The 17,501-nt window shown below is 46.4% G+C and overlaps 2 protein-coding genes across 2 annotated transcripts; both read left to right on the top strand.

Moving 5' to 3' along the window:
• Positions 1–868: 868 nt before the first annotated feature.
• RhiXN_08815 (MYND Zn-finger protein) lies at positions 869–11,384 on the top strand (the record flags this gene model as incomplete). The annotated part of the gene is made up of 12 exons (XM_043328631.1): positions 869–1,020; positions 1,437–1,773; positions 1,868–1,939; positions 2,007–2,323; positions 2,379–2,659; positions 2,720–2,793; positions 2,846–3,142; positions 3,201–3,261; positions 7,722–7,844; positions 7,902–7,952; positions 8,002–10,352; positions 10,404–11,384. 12 exons carry the CDS (start codon positions 869–871, stop codon positions 11,382–11,384), a joined length of 5,097 nt encoding a protein of 1,698 aa, XP_043180077.1.
• Positions 11,385–14,695: 3,311 nt separating this feature from the next.
• RhiXN_08816 (amino-terminal nucleophile aminohydrolase) lies at positions 14,696–16,806 on the top strand (the record flags this gene model as incomplete). The annotated part of the gene is made up of 6 exons (XM_043328632.1): positions 14,696–14,862; positions 14,911–14,992; positions 15,044–15,173; positions 15,232–15,342; positions 15,762–15,847; positions 16,657–16,806. The coding sequence occupies 6 exons, from the start codon at positions 14,696–14,698 to the stop codon at positions 16,804–16,806; spliced, it is 726 nt and encodes a 241-aa protein (XP_043180078.1).
• Positions 16,807–17,501: the final 695 nt, after the last annotated feature.

Here is a 17,501-nt window from a genome sequence, read left to right on the forward strand (position 1 = left end):
AACTTAGCCAAGGCGTAGGGACATACCTCATAATCAGCTTAAGTTTCCGTTATGGTATCAAGAATAGTCACCTGTTAAACCACCCCACGTATACAGCGCTAACTTTGCCATAAATGCGACACATCTATGTGTTATGAGCAGGCGTTGAGCTCGAGTCTGAATTCGAGAAGCCTTGAAGATCGCTCCACGGTATTTGCCGGTATTTATTTCGGTTACTAGGGATAAAAATGAGCAGCTGGTTGCGAAAATTGATGACTTTGAAACCAACGTATCTCTTAGAGAAGAATTCCCGTCATGATACTTGAATTCTGCACCCAAGAGTTCTCGTGTACAACCAATGGTGGTTATGTCAGGTAACGTAAGGAAACCTCGGAAAGATTGCCTCCCTAGAGAAGTGCTTATCATAATCGGTTGTAATTTAGTGAATACGTGGAGATGAAGCACTTTCATGTCACATATGGCGCCCGAACCTCCTTCTGCCAGAGCCATGTGGGGCCACGATACAGTGCTTCGCAAGTTTCGCAATTTCAGCCGCCTGTCTCATGCAAGGATAACTGGTACATCCCCCAAATAATTTATTGGCTTACACTACTTCTAATTCGCAGGGAAATTTTAATACTAACACGTTGCTATTATTTTGAAGCAGTGGGTTTTGTACCCATGGTATACGAAATCCGGAGAGGATTCTTCTTTCGGCAAGCTCCCCATGGGGGCTATTACTCGGGATATAAAAATGATCAGGGCTCCGTCTATGGCGTCAGTTTCGATTATATTCGGCTTGTGGGGGCCATCAGGAAAACAGGATGTCTACCGTATGCTTCTGTAAACCTTTGTAGACCTTTGTAGATGCCTACAGAGTCTACGATAGATGTCCGTGTTTCCTGATGAGTATCGCCAAACGGCAACGCATTACGGCATTTTTGGCCTAACGGGCAACTCGGAACAGAGGTGTCAGGCTGGACAGGTTCCAAAACTGTTGGAATACGAGGACCCTCTCGACCTCGATACCAAGTTTGGACAGTATACTTTGTGGAATACTATAACATTGCCACACGTAGTCCACTGGGAGCAACATCTTCCTTATAGTGATTGTGACCGCATCGTGCAAGGCGTTCAGCCGCTGTCACATATGTGCAGAAGGTGGCAGAGCCCTTTAACTTTGATCCCGCCTAAGAAGTTCAGGTGTATCGCCGTGGCACCCGGTCTACACTGCATTGGCATCAAGGAACGCGTTGCATCCCCCGCTATCAGGACTTTCGCTTATTAAAAGGACTAAATATTACACCACCTCAGGATAATTTAAGTGTACCTGCCGACGATTACAGCCTCCCTGATATATGCCCCCACTCCCCGACTTGAACTCGAGCTGAGATTACCCCCTAAATCAGAGACATCCATTGATAAAAGAGACTAGGTAAACCTATGATCACGAACAGTGTTAACGCTGGTTATGAACTGGTGGCCCAAGGCCCCTCAGCTTCAGGTAGTTCGAGCTACCTACCACCTTTATGGGGAGTACCAAATTGGGCGGAGGCTCGTACTCGACCTCGACCGCGTGTCATCGCAATGGGAGTGACAATCTTTCTGGGGTTTTTAGCTGCGGTTTACTGGGGAAAATCTATTTTATCTTCGAATCTACAAGAACCTTCGTGGGCCTCAGACTCTACGAACTTTGACCTAATCTTTCTGAAAGAGGATCAACTCCCGCAACACAATCTCTCTGCGGCGTTTCCAGAAGGTAAAAATGGACGGTACCTTCGATTTTCGAACCAGGTATGGGGAACAGGGTTAGTAAATGCATCGTTTGCATAGATCTTGATGGTTAAAAATAAACGCTGCTTTGATAAGGTGGAATAATATACTACAGGAACGTTTGCTCAATACCATACTAGCCTATTCAGCCGATAGAGCTCCGGTATTTTCGCCTTTCGAAGCATGGGTAAGATACTTATAGCCGGGAGGCCCCGTTCCAAAACTAATGTATCATTGCTGGTACTCATATCTAGGCGCACCCTCCTAGAGATGACACTACACTTGACGGTCAACGAAATGTTTTGAAAATCCCCTACAATGCATTACTCTCAGGTCCAACATCTGGCATGTCATGGGGGCCAGGAGATAAACATCCCCGAGCCGTTAGCCAAAAGTATTGGGAGGTTGTCTGTCCTGGGTCGGAACGAAGGGTTGTCAATGCAGACGAAGTCATGAAACAGGTCGGCAGGGAGTCAGATGGAATCAAGATGTTAACAGACTGGGCCAAGCTCATGAGGGATATGCCTGAGAGATGCGTTGAGATCCAAGGCACCCAGGTCTTTGACTTCTAGTGAGCTTGTTCTTTTCACCGGCATGTAGATGATTCGAGCTCATCTTTTCATTAGTCTTATTGGCTCCACACGCATCCTATCACTCTGGGAGGCGTTCAAGAATCATCCCACCGTGCGGCTGCTGGAGGACTCGGAGGTCGTCAAGAACGGCGTACGAGAAAACATGAACAAGCTGCAAAAGATCGACGGGGCTCAGCGTCCATACATTCCCAAGACCACTGGAACTATCGAGGGTCTACTTGGTATTCATATCCGGAGAGGAGATTTTCGCGGAGACCTGGGAAAGGATAATGGCCATTGCTTCAATCTGGGGAGATGGGGCGCCACCTACAGTGGTAAGTTTCTCTTCGGAAGGCTCGATGAAACCTATTGAGTCATCACATGGCATACCTTAGGATGGAACCAGCTACCTGAACTACACGACAAATACGACCCCCCGTCTCGCGAAGGGGTCGAAGGAGGGCAATATGTTAGTCTCTTTAAATGATTAGCCATGTTATCATGCTGATCATGTATACAAGACACCCGCGATTCGGGAGTACTATCTCAAACACTGTCTGCCGACGGTTGAACAAGTCGTCTCTCGGGTCCGTGAACTCCTCGGAGATAACCATGCTCGCCTGTCACACATATTCATCGCAAATAACGCTGAGGATGAATACCTAGCTGACCTTCGTCGAGGACTTGTTGCAGATGGGTGGGAGGGAAGCAATATAGTGACCAGCAAGGAATTAGAGCTCAACTGGCAAGCTACATCAGCGGGCAATGCGGTTGATATGGCTATACTATCGAGAGCAGAGGCCTTTATCGGAAATGGGGTAAGTTAAGAAAGCACGGATAATACAGACAAACAACTGACCTGTGCCGCTACTGCAGTGGTCGAGTATGACTAGCAATATTGTGATGAGGCGTTTGACAACCGGACAAACTCCAGAGAGTACGCGAATGTGGTAGAGTCATGGATGCAATAAAGATATTACTTACTCAGCTAGATAAAGGGCCTTGGACATGGTAGGAAAAGGTGTCACCTTGCTTAATGGTACTTTGATTCATCTTAGTGTGTTTATAAATATTACATGAGATATATGAGATACATACTGGTACTTACGAATTTTGCTGGAAATGAAAGCTTGGACTCCGATCTTGCGTGCGCGTGGTAGATGTCTGGGCCAAGTGGCTCGTCATGCATCCGAGTGTCCGAGACTAAGCTATTGCTTTCGAGTTCGAGGCATGCAATATATATAGTTGGAAACGAAAAGTTTCAATATCATTATATATAGCAGCTAGATCAACTACAGGATGCACAAGTATCATATTAGATATTCAGAGTACAATTTGGGCTCTGGTGCGGGCTGTCGAGGCGAAGTTACTGAACGCGACGTCGAGTTCATGGCGCCACGATAAGAACTCATCCATACATACTCCCATATCCTTGTGCCATCCTGATATCTCACGCGTCTCCTTCTATTTATTTGATCTTGCCTGTACGACCCCATGTCTCTTATCCACATGTACTCCAAGCATTCCATGCTCAGAACTCAGACAACAAACCGATATATACAGTATATAGGATGAGTCATACAGCACGGTCCTCACCGTCATATTACTTCATTCCAACCGATTCGACTTAAGAGCTCAGTCATTCGCTTTTTAAATAGCGCATATATATACATATCGTTGAGTTTTTTTCTCTTTTATTTACGATTCAACTGAATAGAAGCGTAGAAAGGGAACTGAATACATAAAAGAGTAATTAAATACGCCTAGTAACCGTGGACATCAGGAATCAGAGGGGATGGTGGATCCGACGCGTAGCTCCAGGATAGACCTGGGACACCGAGACACGAGCATGGATCACAGGTCGGGTGGCTATCACTGACGAACAAGAAGGGTGACGGTGGCGGGAGAAGGGCAGGACCGCAGAGGCGGGACGATGGTTGGATGGCTAGCTATGAGGAAATACTGTGGTGCAAATACGAGAGGGGGCAAGCTGTTGGGACAAAAATAATTATGAGCGTGCAAACGAGAGCAGCATGCAGTAAGTGGTAGATGACTGCTCAGAACCGCGCTCACGTAATCTTAAATGGTAAGCGCTTGCGGGCCTTGCGCATAAGTCTTGGCTCGTGGCCCTCTGCAGGCTGCGGACTACAACCCCCGATACAGTATTTACGTGTTATGGATTCGCTTGTTTGGGTGTGATAACTTAGACCTCCCACCGATAAGTCCGTGAGTCTGACTCGAGACGTTAATACCAGAGGATCGATGTTCAACTTTCTCTGGAGCTTCGCTGTTTGTTGACCGGCAAAAAAAAAGCTTCTTGTTTTTAGCCTTGTACGGAGAATACAAGAGTACTTCAAGCAGGTTTATCCAAGATAATTATCTCGTCGATGCCAGCACTAAGATGATGTTAAAAGCTGAATAACAGGTTATGAATATGAGTACGGAAGGTGAGTTGTGTGTATATAGGAGATAAGAATAGCCCATACCAGATTCATAGTAACCCTAGACATGTAGCACACATACACGCTGAGCACAAAATTCCTATTGGTTATCTGGCTGCGAGAAATAAATCTGCTTTATCTTATAAGGTTTTTGAGAACAATGTATCTTGCGCTCACGAGCAGTTAGGAAACCATAGATCTATTCATTTTTAACGCTCGGTAGTTTATATTTTCCGATCTAATGGGGTAGTCGAGCGAACATAATATCTGTTCGTAACACTAGCTTGGTTCCAGCCTTAACTTGTCGGCCTTCGTGTAACATACATGCGCGACCATGCCTGAATTCACTGATAAGTCCGAAGAATGCAGAACTTATGTAATAAACGAACCTGTGTATCAGAGCAGAACCTCGTGTCAAAGGCGGCACTATTGCTTCGGTATTACTTTTCGAACCTGAGGTAGGCCCAAAAAAGACCGTCTGATTATGTGGGATATTAAGAAAACAGAGTCCCAGCAGTAGTGCGTGACCATACATACTTCTCCTCCGTCCACGCCATCCTCTTTCCCGGTGACATACACTAGCACAGTCCATTCACTCCACCATCCGGTTTCTTTATCTCGAACACTATCATCGTAATGAGGCCCAAAATATTCGCCTGGACCATACCTTATGTTAAGTAGATCGGCTGTCAAAATAAATGGGAAAGGGTCCAATTTCTTACTTATAGAGGCGAATATTCGAATTACAACCTGCGGGAATTGCGTCTGCGGCCTTGATTTCCGAGCATGGTAGCGTTGGAAGATGAGGCCAGATGGCGTTAAATACGGTCATAGCAAATTCCTTAGATTGGAATGATATCCTATCTGAAGATAGGAGGCCCGTCAATTGACGTATATGACGAGCAGTGGCTGAGGCAGGAAAATTGAGCTAGATAGTGATACATACGGTTTACCCGGGTTGCTTCACCTTTCTTTGGGGGAGGAGTGGCGACCAGTGGTAAGCTGGTAATGAACTTGGAGAACGATGCACACTCCTCTACGGATAAGAATTCCTAGAGAAAGATATACGATTATATAGTATGAGTGGCTAAAGCACTGACATCGATAACGTAGATCTGATCAGGAATTAGTTCCCGACATTCGAGTGCTTCCTTGGTGGTGATTTTCGGCCATTGTAATTGCGTTTCACTCTGTGCTGGCGTTTTTTTGCCAGTAAATGATTTATTGGATATTTCAGTCTTTTTACGAGCCATGTGATGGTTGTAATATGGGCTATCCAAGTACTAGGGTTGTGTTAGGAAAATTTACAAAAGGGACGAATGGTCGAATTATTAGGATGCCGTGGTGAGCTTTGGCAAGCTCCATATGATCACGTGTACGTGTGTAAAGATTGGGGAACCGAAGCGGTAAGTCACACGGATAAAACCGTGCGTAGTGCACGGTACCTAAACGGAACACAGCCACAAATAGAATGGATAACGGTATGGGCCATGAGCTGGTCATGGCCAGAACCGTAGATACAAGACTCATTACACAAGCTTCCCTAAATATGAGCTAAGTACAAAGCATTGAGCGGAAACAGTATTTTGTGCCGGGCACCTATTTTTATCTGGCCTTGGGTTTAAAGGGGACATTTGACGTTGTATAGGATCAAGCAAACGTTGTTCACCTAAAAAAGTGTGTCCAGAACCAGCAGATGTAGCCAGGTGTTCCATACAGTGAAACACTTAGTTGATGTAGGCCAAAGTAGCCAGCTTGGTACAGCTAAAAATCCGAGTCGAATGAATTAATCTTCTCGTACAACTCGAGGATAAATCATCGATTGGGGTTGGGCATTCCGGATCTGATTGCATGCAATCCATAAGTCTTGCGTCTACAACATTTGAAAGGTATATGGTACAGTAGCATAATAAAAAAGGAACATGGCTACAATGTAGGGCCTACCGGTCGAACTGAATTCACGAGTAGAGTGTAAGACTGAAACTCGATACCAGCGCATATATGCAAATTTCACCTTTTCTTTTCTCTCCTGTCTCGCGCGGTTTGCTTTGCTCGCTAGCACATAGCTCTCATTGTGTTCGTAATGGAAATCTGACCATACAATGCAATCACTTGTCATTGGATTATACGCCCCTCCTTTCGATGATTTACGAGCTTTTATAAGGTCGTGAGTGTTGAAGAGTAGAGTCAGCCTCTGCTAATGTCTGCGTCAGTTTGTAATCAATTGCAATGTGATATCTCTTATGCTGGGATTTGTCCGGGACGGTGCCCGTACAGTACTTGCTGAGACCTCCCACCCTAATCTAAATCTGACAAGCATCAGCTCGGTCAGAGCTCAGCATGAATATAATAAAAAAACTTCTCATCTCTCTCCATACCTGTCAAGTATTAGGCCACAATCAGCATTGTGGTCAGCATTTACACATACGGATGAGTTGTGGCGCTTATAAATCATGATGTTGGATAATTGATTTCAAAATCACAAAAAACTCCACCAGGTCGCAAAACTAGCCACCACAGCCACCATCACCACACTTAAACCGAAGCCGATTTCACTGTAGGTACATTGCCTTCATGTAGACGCGTAATCTAAGAACTATGTGAAACTGCTATATGAAACCGGGTCCAATCTCAAATTGTTCGTCATGCTAACGTTGGGCGATATACACGTTTTATTCGCAAATCCGGGATTGGATTATCTTGTTGACATTGGGAACGGCGATCGTTGAAAACTCCCCTAGTATGTAGTAGTAACCAGCCCCCTTATTTCTTACAACCAAGCTGAAGTTTAGTTCTATTTCTTTGTCTCAGCGATAAAACAGAACCGCCTATCCTACTGAACATCTTGCTGGATCAACGTCGGCGCCAGAGGATAGGTAACTGAACTTCAGCGCGGAAATGTCACATCCACCATTTTGGATTGTTAAACATTTTTTCTATCCCATCGGCAATACAGCGGCTGTCTCCCTGACGCAAGATCTATCTCCTGAACAATACACTGCTGATATATTGCTTTTGGGATGTGGTGACCCAAGAAACATCCTTTTCACACTATATTCGGACCTTACCGTGGGTCAAAGTGAGCAGTGGTGGCTATTGAATTTGTATTAGTTATTCTACTAACTTATATCTACAGCGGCCCGAAACTTTGATGTAACATGTTGTGATATCGAACCAGCGATTTTAGGTAAAGCTCCTTGATCAAGATTCAGAGAAGCATCACTTATCATCATCAGCTCGTAATATCCTTCTATTCTCGCTACTCGATCGCGATGAGAATATCGACCGAGTGTGGGACATTTTCTACCATTTCAAGATCAACAACCAAGCCATGAAGATCATTGCAACTCACAGTCAAACTCTTTATGAGTACGCCAAGGATATTGACTCCTGGAAACGATCCCGTGCTGGCTCATTCATCAAGATGGTGGACACGAGAACGCTGGGAGAGCTTCGTCGTATTTGGAAGAGTTATGCCGACTTTCCTCGGCTGTCTATCGAACGCAAGAATCAAATCCTCAAGGAGCAAGTTGATTTATCCAGTTCAGTAGCGGAAAAGGGCTCCCATGCTCTTAGTCCGAGCCGTTCTGCTGGGATGCTTTGGCCCCAGGCAATGACTCCCGTTGCCGAGCTCTATAGCAGGTACTGGAAAACTGGAACAACCTTTACCCTTGCACCCGACCTGAGTGCCGCAACAAACTTAAATCCTACATTTCTATATTCCTTATCCGGGGAAGGTTTTAGTCCACATTACGGGACGTTCCCTTCAGGTTTCCATTTCATCACTGCATTTGCTCCTATCAAGTCGGACCCGGCGTTTTCCGCTCCTAGTACGGGCTCGGCCGCCATTGATGCTTGCAAGAAACAGTTCGATGCATGGTGTAGAGCGTTCCGTGTTTGCCGGAAGAATGAATCCATTACTATCCGTTTCTTTGCAGGAGATGCAATTTCATTTTGCCAAGCTCTCCGCCGGTTCAAATCAACCGGAAACCCTTCGACCGGCGTATTTGTATCGGCGTATCGGGCTACGTTGATTCACTTGGATGAATTGGCCGCTAGCAAGCCCTCCGCCCCAACGACTTTTGACATCATCGATACCTCCAACCTCACTGATCACCTCGGGCTTCTCAACTTACTATTAGCAACCCATACGCTTTTGAAGAGAAACCCGGACTCACAGGCGGTTTTATTCACCGAAACTCTTCTCCCTGCTGGAAAAGATGCAACAAAGTCTTTTCTCGATCGGATTTGTACAGATGTCCCAACAATCTCTCTCTTACTTGGAATCGCTCCCCGGCCATATGTCTCTAACTTCACTACCCAATCAAATGCACATGAAATTATATTCTCCAAGCACCTCGAACAATACCATGAGCGAGTTGCTTGGTCAGATCCCTCTCGGGGAGACAGCGCTCGCCAAAAACATCATAGACCATTTACAGTCTCGTTTGAACCCGAGCCCCTTGCTCGAGTACTGTATGGGGTTTACGACAATATGTTTGCGAACGAAAAAATCACCAATATGATGTCGGATTTATCAGTGACCCCCAACGGGCTTCGGTTACGAAGCGAAGTGCATTTCCACCGAGAGACAGTAGCACTTCTCTTCCGAGCTCTTTCTCGTCGAATTCACTTACGAAGCGGTAGCTGGGAAGAAGTTGCGAACCAGTTTATCCATATGTGTCAGGCTGACGAAAGTAGGATCCTAGAATCAAATTGCTACCAAGATATGTGTCTCCAGTTTCACCTTTGTGGTATATTCACCGTTGATACTCTCAAGCCAAACTGGGCGACAGACCTTGGACTTCGGGTCAATCCCCGATCGGCTGTGTTCAAGGATTGGTCGAGTCTTCCACCTGTTGTATGTCTTGCTCTCACTGTTCCGCGCCGGCGTCTTGGAGTCTTCACTGGAAAGCCGGAACGCATTGGAACCCCAACTTTACAGTGCGCGGTATCTGTCCCCGGGTCGCATGACAATATCTTTTCCGCCATTCACCTTGTATGGGGTAAATGTGTCAAGCTAGAGGGATGTGACCGACTAGTTGTTGAAGAAGACCACAATGGGCAGCGCGGCCAATCAGCCTTGGTAGTGTTATTCTGGGTCAGTACCCGCATCCTGGAGTTTCCTGGCACCCAGGTGGCTCTTCGTCTCAAATCCACGCCCTCTTCGACCTTTTTATTTATGGACAAATTAGGAGTCTATCTTGAGGTCTTTGGCACGAACGTAACGGATCGGGAGCATGTCAATATTTTGGCTTACTGGCCCGCCCTTGTTTCGGATTCATGTAATGCCCCTTCCCCAGAGCCTCTGCTTCCACTCTTGGAGCCTTCTTCAGAACACCTCTGTGACGCGGTTGTCACAGGCCCAAAAAACCAGCGAGTTGATTCTCTCTCGATTCGATTTGATGTTAAAAATTCAAGGGAACAAATCGACCTACAAAACGGGGCTATAGTGTCAGCCAAACAAGTATCTCCATGCACAGTGGAACTCAAAATTGGTTCCCATTGTCATTTACTTTCATATCCCTATCCTATTTATGGGAAGAACAATAAAGTTCGTATTGCACGCAAGTCTCTTTACGTTGAGGTACGTACTAAGGACCAGGGTTAACTTCGTAAAAATAACGTTCGATTCAAGGTTATCTTCCCAGTATCAACACCCAACGACTACTCGGGATATTTTCTAAGCCCAGCTCCAGTAATAAATGTTGGCGCGTGTACCACCTGGAACCTGCACCACATCAACCTAGCCCAGCTTCCGACTCTCGATGTTACGAACCCTACCAAAGTAGACTGGCTGAATGCACTCACAGCATTGCAGCTCTCAGAAAGAGAGAAGGCTATCCGAAATGGTGACGAAACAGAAAAACATGCGTCTATCAACGCTTTGATCAACATGAAGGACTCAATACATGCTATAACGATGAATTTCTCCGGCATACAAGGACACCGTACTCGTACAATCGGCCTATGTGAGAAGAGTATGGGCGGAGTCTATGCGATTCTCCTTATTGGGGGACTGAAACTTGACCCGGCGTCCTCAACAGTTATCCTGGATACGGCCGTTGTTCCTCTATCTAACGGACGCATGCCTTTATTAATCAAAGGCATCCAAAAGATACAGAACGCTGGGACACTTGTTCAAGTAAACACCGTCGGCTACGAGGTCGAAGCCTGGAAAAAGTTCATTCCGGCGTTTGTTGAGAGATGCCGTACTTGGAGCCATTTTCCATCATGCGAGTATAAATCGCAGGGTTCGATTCCACTTACAACCGTATACGACGAAAACCCAATCTGCACTTGTGGCGAAGGGGTTGGTTTCTCGTCTTCGGAGTGGAAATCTGCCGAGTGGAAAGACTTACTTCCATTTGCTACACGCGCGGCAATTTGTCCCATTTTTTCGGTGTCATACATTGAACGTGTGGCTGGTAACTGGAGCGAGCATCATCAAACACCCCCTGCAACGATAAAAAAGTCTTTGGACATTTGTTGGGCTTGTGGTGGAGATGGGAAACCCACACTCTTAGCATGTAGTCGCTGTAAAAAGGCGAGATACTGCTCAATCGAGTGCCAACATCAGGACTGGAAAGTACACAAGGGGGACTGTAAAACGAATTGAATTTTTAAAGAAAATCTAGTTCATTCCAATTTTGCACTAGAAACTGGAGGAAAACACTTTGTAAATTTTGAATGCGTGTATATGTTGTTATGTCGTCGCTTGACGTGAACCTTTGGAAATATTTTGGTATTAATTACTCCTTAAACTTCTCCCAATTGGCCAAGTGAAAGCAGAAGTTCAAAATAACTCGGAAACAAACCGCATTACAGATACGAGTGCTGCTCTAATATAGCGGATCGCCTTCTGTCGAAATACCTTGTAATATATATTAGATTTCAACGCCTTCTAGGATGCCGACCTCCACAATAATCAGAGCACCATAAGCTTGACTATCTGGCGAATAATATGCGCAAATGTTATCAAAGCAGGCCATATGAAGGTTTGGTTATCAGATTGGATAGTTGGATTATGTATTTAAATACTGGCGAGGTCACCCAAATCAGTGGAGTGTATGGTAGCGACGGTGCACTTGAGGTTACAAAAAGTAAAAAGATAGATACACTAGGAACTCGTAATCATGAGAGAGCAGGAGACCACGCGCGCGGCGCCAGGATGATTTTGAGGCACTGGGACGTGATCATGACTCACGGGTTGCAATTGGGTGACCATCCCTGTCAAAAGGGAGGTGGCGGGAGGCCTGGGCAATATGTAACAATCAAGACGTGGCAAGTGATACTATATGTGGGAAAAAAAAGGAAAGGAGAGGTATGAATGTATGGGAGAGCAAAGGAGGCAGGGACAAAAGTAGCCATAAGCGTACACTAGAAAGCAGAGTGCATATCCCACACTGTAGACTGGAAGCAGTCAACGGTCATGTGATCTCACTGTAACCCCGTGAACCGCGCGCATGAGTCTTGGCTTATGGATCTCCGCAGGCTCCGGACTACCACCTTCAAGTCATACAAATCAGAGAAATGTGACCAAAAGCGATGAGATTTACCTTTATTTATATATAGTAATATAGTAATATCAATGTTTCAATTGGGGACAGGTAGATGAATGATCCAAGAGTACCATCATCAAAATCACTAGGCGACTCGGCCCACTTCTACACTACTTACCCCACATATATGTTCTCCGAATATTACAACTGCCATTAACTTATATGAAATGGAAAAGTCATACAAACATGGACGGAAGTCAAGTCAGAGTTCGAACCACGAGCAAGTGAACAAGAGCAGTGGTGGTAGCTATGTGTTATATTTACGCAACCAATCAGCCTTGGAGCATATTAATAGTGCAATAGCAACAGTATGTTAGCTGCGGCGCCTTCAATCAAGGACAAGAAGAAGAATGAGACTAGATTTGGCATGGCATGGCCGTTGAACTCGCAAGAGAATCCCGTTTCAAATTGTTTCTGTAACTCTTTCTACAACTCAATGTATTAGACAATCCAGAGCGCAAGATTGAAACTTATGTATGAAAGTCATCTGTTGGAAGACTGGTTACAAATGTCGCATTGTTGCGGTTAAATCAGGGGATCAACTCCGTGCCGCCCAAGACACAATAACAAGGTTAGATGTCCGACACACCATGTGTCTGAAAGAGCTTCCATCCTATCATACACGATTCCCCTCTTGTCGTATCATCATCGATGCTGTAGTCTGTGTCACCATATCGTGAGATACGCCTTGAGTCTAGCTAAAAATAGGAAATCTACGCACGTCAGCTTGCACGTGTGAAGTTTCACCCGATGTAGCGCGCATAAACCTAGGCTCAACCTAACTACTTGGAGATACACGGAGCAAAGCCTAAAAGCGAAGTGCTGAGCGAGTATCGGCCAGGACGGACCGAGGAGCCGAGGCGTAGAGAGGATGGGGTGATAGCCGAGTATGGTGACGGAAGGTGCGCCGAGAAAGGAGCGAGCCACTCGGTGAATGAAAGAGATACGCCCTGTATGTCATGGAAGATCTTGTTGATACACTGAAGTATACCGGGGAGGTCATAGATTGTGTGACTGGGATAGAATCAGGGGAGAATGGGCTACGGAAAATTCCGAAGATTGGGAGAACGGTAGCTTGCGAATCAGACAGAGCACTCGCCTTACAAGCCATGAGAACGACAAACCATCCGAGCCATGAGAGCATAATCCACGGTTGACTTGGCCGGCAAAAAAGAGGGAGAAGTATATCTGGGGCATGTCTATTTCGTGGCTGAATACATGTAACGAAGACGCCCCTGTGGTGGGTATATGCCGAAAGGAGCCATACGTGATTGGCACGGCGGAAGTCGTGTATGACCACCTACCATCGGCCAGACTCCCGTGTACCAAGTTCCTGAGCTCGATCTCGGTCTGCTGATACTAAACCTGCTTGAAACCTAGTTGAAACCCGATGCACCAGCTTATCACTTTACACTGTATGATTACCCCGAAAAATCTTCCTTTTGAACATGACCCAGCTTGCGATGTTTCTCCACGAGTCATGGGTGATTAAATACCAGTCCTGGAGAATAACCGATCAGACATCAGTGTGTTTTGAAGGTTCTAGTATGAACGTTAGCGTCAACACTAGTGGGCGCATTTAGACAATTTCAGTTCTCGTCAGCCGAGTTAAGCGCTCGGATAATTCGACGCTGAACGGAGAAACTTGACGTTTTCCTTGGCAGTGTCGGTAAATCAAGGAGCGAAGCAACGAATCATGATGGTCAGGAATCAAGGATGAATTATTGGAAGCGCCGAATACGGATGATCAGGGATGTCTAAACGAACGCGTGGGGGATACATGGGTAACGACGGGGATGGATATACAATTAGGGACGCATAAATCTTAGTTGGGTGTGTCGAGGGGGGAGGGGCACGATGCAGTATGAAATGGCGGAACAGTTACTCCGAAGTAGTTACGGCTGGCCGACCGGCGCTGCGCAGGCATAATAGGAGCACATAAAATATATCACATACCCTACAACGTGCAGACTAGAGCACCACACCACCTAGACAAATCAGAAGAAATCCGCCGGTTGTACACAGCCCACGCGAGAGGTGGTAGCCAGTAACAAAGCTCAGAGTGTATAAATACGCCGAAGATTCGATGGCGGAGGGACCTCGGATAAAAGACCCCAATCGTAGGACAGGGACAAAAAACTAATAGATTGTCGCAGGGTATACATATTGTACCTCTAGACAGGTTGCAGGACATACAGCGCGAGAAGAGTGCGGGAGGGCGTCAAGAAGGATTGGGGGATGGTGGTTGGAGTGGAGAAAAGGAGCGGGGAAGTGGAAGCGCCATGATGAGTCAGCAGTGACCGGGGCCCTGAATGATTTAAGATATGGTTAGCAGCCGCGCGTCCCATCTACGACTTGCTGAATCGAAATGTCCCCCTCTGCGACCGCCATCGAACGGAGCTTCAACCCATATACCGAGAACGGTGGGACTATCTTGGCCATTGCCGGCAAAGACTTTGCTGTAATTGCCGGAGACACCAGGCAGACAGAAGGTTATAGCATCCAGACGCGCTATGCACCCAAGGTCTTTAGGCTGTAAGTCGATTATTTTTCCCTTGATTTTGGTCTAAATTATCCGTACAGTACCGACAAGGCCGTTCTAGCTGTCAATGGGTTCGCCGCCGACGGAAACATGTTTGTCAAGAAGGTCAAGCAACGTTTAGAAGTGAGTAAATATGGATCTACACTCTGATGAACTGAGCTGACATACACCCAGTGGTACCGCCACGCACATGCGAAAGATATGCCCATCAAAGCCATTGCGCGGTTAATACAGACTATGCTATACGCCCAACGCTTTTTCCCGTATTATGTCTACAATATACTCAGCGGCATTGAGGAGGACGGTACGTATCTCATCTACCTTATCGATAACACTCATTTGATTATCTATCTCATTTGTAGGCACTGGTGCCGTTTACTCGTTTGATCCTGTTGGGTCGTATGAGCGGGAAGCTTGTCGAGCAGCCGGAGCCGCACAGTCCCTCGTCCAACCATTCCTGGACAACCAGGCAAGTATTCATCCAATCCCATTTCACATCCCATCAAAAACTAATTATTTCCTGTTTTTCCCACCCTACTCTATGCGCGTCCCCCGATTACATAATGCCGCGTGACGTCGTTTTTGGCCGACGATCCTCCATCTCGATTCTTCCGCTCCCGCCATACCCCAAATAACGCCGCAACTCGTGTCTTTTCTCGGTGCAACCTGGTCGCTATGTGTGGCGGCGCGTTATCGCGTGGGACATTTGTCAACCGCGTGGTGTTTACTCTATGCAATCGACGCTTGGTATTATTCCGCTTGCTCGTCGGGTTTGGCGTTATTCACTCGTCGGTCGCGTGATTGGTCTCCTGAATGGCCGCCTATCACACCATATCATCCCGCCACCGTGATATCCCCGACTTGATATAGATTTACTTCAAGAACCAACAAGGCGTCCATCCCGACTACCTTCCGCTTCCTCACGTATTAGGATTGGTTACCGACAGCTTCACGGGCGCGACGGAGAGGCATATAGAGGTAAGCTACTGGTTGTTATCTTCTTTAGCTCTTTGGTGGGAAAGTTCTTTGTTTGCTGGTTTGTTCGACTTTGACTCGAACAACATCTATCATTCCATCCGCCCGTCTTTCCGATATTGCTCCACTCCCGGCCATTGTGCTGGTTCGTTAGTCGGGTCACAAGTTCTATCATGGCCAAGAGTCTGGATGCTTTATCCCTCATCTAGTTTGAGCTATTCCTGATACGTTCTTGGGTTCGCTGGGAAAGACCCGGTTTTATCGGAAAGGTTATGAGAAAATCTTACTTCAGGTTGAGGAAGACCAAATGAGCTTTGTTGGGAATGGATTATGGGTGGATTCACTGTTGTGAAGCCCAGAAACCGCTCATTTTGGGGGTTTCATCGATGGTTGGATGGACGAAACAGAGTCTTGGGCTCACCCATGACTCTTCCTGGAATTGAATAGGGGCCAACGTGTCACTAGATGGCCGATAATGAGAAGGCCGCCGATATGATGCGGTTCTGGGGGCTCAGGACAGCCTTTGCAGTGTATTAGCTGCCATCACCACCCTGTTCGTCATCTACGGGCTAGACTCGTTGGATTCTAAGTTGGATGGGCCCCTCTATGGTTTTGGGGTACCTCGGCGCCGTTTATGGTCGTCATCATCATTTCACTTGTTCTTCTGCGCTATATTCATTTGAAAGCCTTTTATTCGATTTACTGACAATTTCTCCTTCCATTTGGCGCTTATTCTCACTATCGGCTTGCGTAATCGCTTCGGTTTACGATCCTTTTATCGTCCGATCGTCCATTCTTCCGACTCATACTAGGTTGGTGATGGTCTCGAAATCTACGTGATCCTCGCTCCCGGCCGTGCTCCCGGTGAACTGTCCAATGTCGCGGGGTTGTCCGAGGTTACGGCCGAGACGGCAGCCGGCGAACGGGTGTTCGTAATCAGACGCGAGCTCAAGAAGGATTGAACTGGAAAGGGAACAGGCGGAGGGAGGTATTTGTTCTTTTGGATGGGAAGGTTCGATTGCAGGAGGAGGGAAGCGGAACACATCTAGTCAGGTCCACGGACTCGAGTACTCGGCCAGAATACATCTCGGATGTGTATTATATGCGCTGAGCAGACTCTACGCCAGGGTCGGGGGGTGTTGTATTTGTTACTTTTTTTGTCAGGATATGATATTGTTGTTGTACTTGATGTGGCCCTCATGATTGCAAGTTGAAGTTTGGTCGGATCCGATGGTGCTGTGTTTACCTTGGATGAGAAGCTTGTAGATTATGATCGCCATAAGATGTTTATGATTGTTTCTAAATGGGTGGACTATAATGCCGTGCGTGCATATTCGGCAGTTTTACTATCTTGGCTCTTCGTGTTTTATTTATAACTCGAGCCCAAGAGTACAAACACCACCGCATCTGAATCAGGGAACTACGAATGTACTCATGCGTTGACCTTGGGCCGGTCGGCACCTAAGAAACTGAGAATGCCCATAGCTTTTGTGAGTGTTGATGGGGGGGGGGGTCATTGATATCAACCTAGAGGTTGTATTGTCTATGTTAATATTCGATAAATGCTGATCATATACATCAATGCAGGCTACGGGTACTGTCATCTCTGGCTTCTTAGGCTCGAATGTTGTAGCCTATGTTACGACAACTGGCACAA

This window comes from Rhizoctonia solani, chromosome 5 (genome assembly GCF_016906535.1).
Source record: "Rhizoctonia solani chromosome 5, complete sequence".
In the NCBI taxonomy this organism is placed as follows: domain Eukaryota; kingdom Fungi; phylum Basidiomycota; class Agaricomycetes; order Cantharellales; family Ceratobasidiaceae; genus Rhizoctonia; species Rhizoctonia solani.